The sequence below is a fragment of the Numida meleagris genome, unplaced genomic scaffold (assembly GCF_002078875.1).
Source record: "Numida meleagris isolate 19003 breed g44 Domestic line unplaced genomic scaffold, NumMel1.0 unplaced_Scaffold506, whole genome shotgun sequence".
NCBI lineage: Eukaryota > Metazoa > Chordata > Aves > Galliformes > Numididae > Numida > Numida meleagris.
Genome location: NW_018364722.1, coordinates 11,906 through 13,974, shown reverse-complemented (window position 1 = coordinate 13,974; position 2,069 = coordinate 11,906). Strand labels below are relative to the sequence as shown.

At 65.7% G+C, this 2,069-nt stretch overlaps 1 protein-coding gene across 1 annotated transcript in view; it reads right to left on the bottom strand.

The window, feature by feature from the left end:
• LOC110391786 (speckle targeted PIP5K1A-regulated poly(A) polymerase-like) overlaps positions 1-2,069 on the bottom strand; it is a gene marked incomplete at its 5' end in the record, with an annotated part of 15,860 nt that overhangs the window by 6,113 nt on the left and 7,678 nt on the right. Inside the window, one exon of the mRNA XM_021383729.1 lies at positions 3-1,992. Coding sequence (XP_021239404.1) covers positions 3-1,992 — 1,990 coding nt within the window. The remainder of the gene's footprint in view (positions 1-2; positions 1,993-2,069) is intronic.

Below are 2,069 nucleotides of genomic sequence, written 5' to 3'. Positions count from 1 at the left end.
GCTCCATCCTCCTCCGCACCATGGGGGGCAGAAAAACCCTCAAAAAATGGAAAAAATCCCTAAAAAGGGGCCCCGGCCCCGGGGTTGGGGTCAGGCGGAGCAGCGCCCGTTGCCCCCCCGCCGTCACGCGGACGTCGGCCTCGAAGCGGAGCAGCGGCTCCGGGGGTCGAGCGGCGCCATTTTGCTCCACGATGGCGTCCGACACCTTCTGCTCCAAGTCCAGGTCCTCGGGGGACCCAAGGGTGTCCCCATGTTGGGACCCACCGGCATCCCCATGGAGCCCATGGGTGCCTCCATGTTGGAGCCCACTGGTGTCCCCATCCCCACATTGGGACCCACTGGTGTCCCCATGGAACCCACTGGTGTCCCCATGCCCAGGTTGGGGGTCACTGGAGTCCTCGTCCCCATGGAACCCATTGGTGCCTCCATGGTGGAACCCACTGGTGCCCCCAACCCCATACTGGGGCCCACTGGTGTCCCCAACCCCATGGAATCCACTGGTGCCTCCATGTTGGGGCCCACTGGCATCCCCATGCCCATGTTGGGGGTCACTGGAGTCCTCGTCCCCATGGAGCCCACTGATGTCCCCACGGAGCCCACTGGTGTCCCCATCCCCGCCTTGGAGCTCACTGCTGTCCTTGTCCCCACAGAACCCATTGGTGCCCCTACATTGGGGCCCTCTGGTGTCCCCACCTTGGAGCTTACTGGTGACCCCATCCCCACACTGGAGCCCACTGGTGTCCCCATGCCCACGTTGGGGGTCACTGGAGTCCTCATCCCCGTAGAACCCATAGGTGTCCCCATGGAATCCATTGGTGCCCCCACGTTGGAGCTCACTGGTGTCCCCATCCCCACATTGGGGCCCATTGGTGTCCCCAAGGATCCTACTGGTGTCCCCAATCCCATGGACCCCACTGGTGTCTCCACCTTGGAGCTTACTGGTGACCCTACTGGTGTCCCCGTCCCCGCATTGGGGCCCACTGGTGTCCCCATGGATCCTCCTGGTGCCGTCCCGGTGCTGCAGTTGGCGGCGGAGGCGACGGCGCCCGGTCCACACGCGGTGCCACACGGTGCAGCTCCAGCGCGGTGCTTCCTCCTCCTCCTTCTCCTCCTCCTCCTCTTCCTCGGGGGTGGTCACCCGCTGCCGTTTGGCAGCCGGGGACACGGTGACGTCCGTCCCTTCGGGCCGGGGACGTTTGGAACCCGCTGGTGGGGGCGGCTCTGGGAAGTTGGGATCCGTTCCGGAAATTTCCAAGAGTTTGGGGTCCTCCTCCATGAACTCGGGGTCCACCTCCATAAGTCTGGGGTCCAGTCCAAGGGCTCCCAAGAGTCTGGGGTCCTCCAAGAGTTCGGGGTCTGTTCCAGGAGCTCCCAAACCTTTGGGGTCCTCCAAGAGTCTGGAGTCCATTCCATGCACTCCCAAAAGTTTGGGGTCCGTTGTAGAAGCTCCTTTGGGGTCCTCCAAGACTTTGGGGTCCTCCAAGACTTTGGGGTCCTCCAAGAGCCCGCGATCCGGCCCCCCGTCCCCCCGCCCCACAGCGCACCGCAGGATGTCCCTCAGCACGAAGATGACGGCGGCGCGGACCTCCTTCAACTCAGCGCCGTGCGACCGCCGTGCGGCACCGGCACCGTCCAAGGGGATGGGGATGAGGAAAGAGGAACCCCCCCCGGCTCCCGGCTCCACGGCGCCGGGTTGGAAGAGGCGCACCAAGCCCCAGGGGCGGCCCTTGGCGGATTTGCGGCTGTACTGGAGGCTGCGGCAGTACTTGGCGGCGGCGCGGCAACAGCGGCCCCAGCGCGACGCCGATTTGGCGGTGACGTTGGCGGTGACGTTGTGGTCGAGCTCGAAGGGGTCCAGGACGGTGAGGGGGGTCCGCTTGAGGAGGGGGTCGGCGGATGAGAGGGGCAGCGGGCGGCCGTGGCGGAGAGAGGGGAAGTGCGTCGCGAAGGGGAAGGAGCCGAAGAGCTGGAAGAATTCGGGCAGGAGGGAGCCTGGGGGAGAGGGAGGGAGGACAGTGAGAGTGAGCCTGGGGGAGAGGGAAGGGGGGAGAGTGAGGGTGGTGGAATGC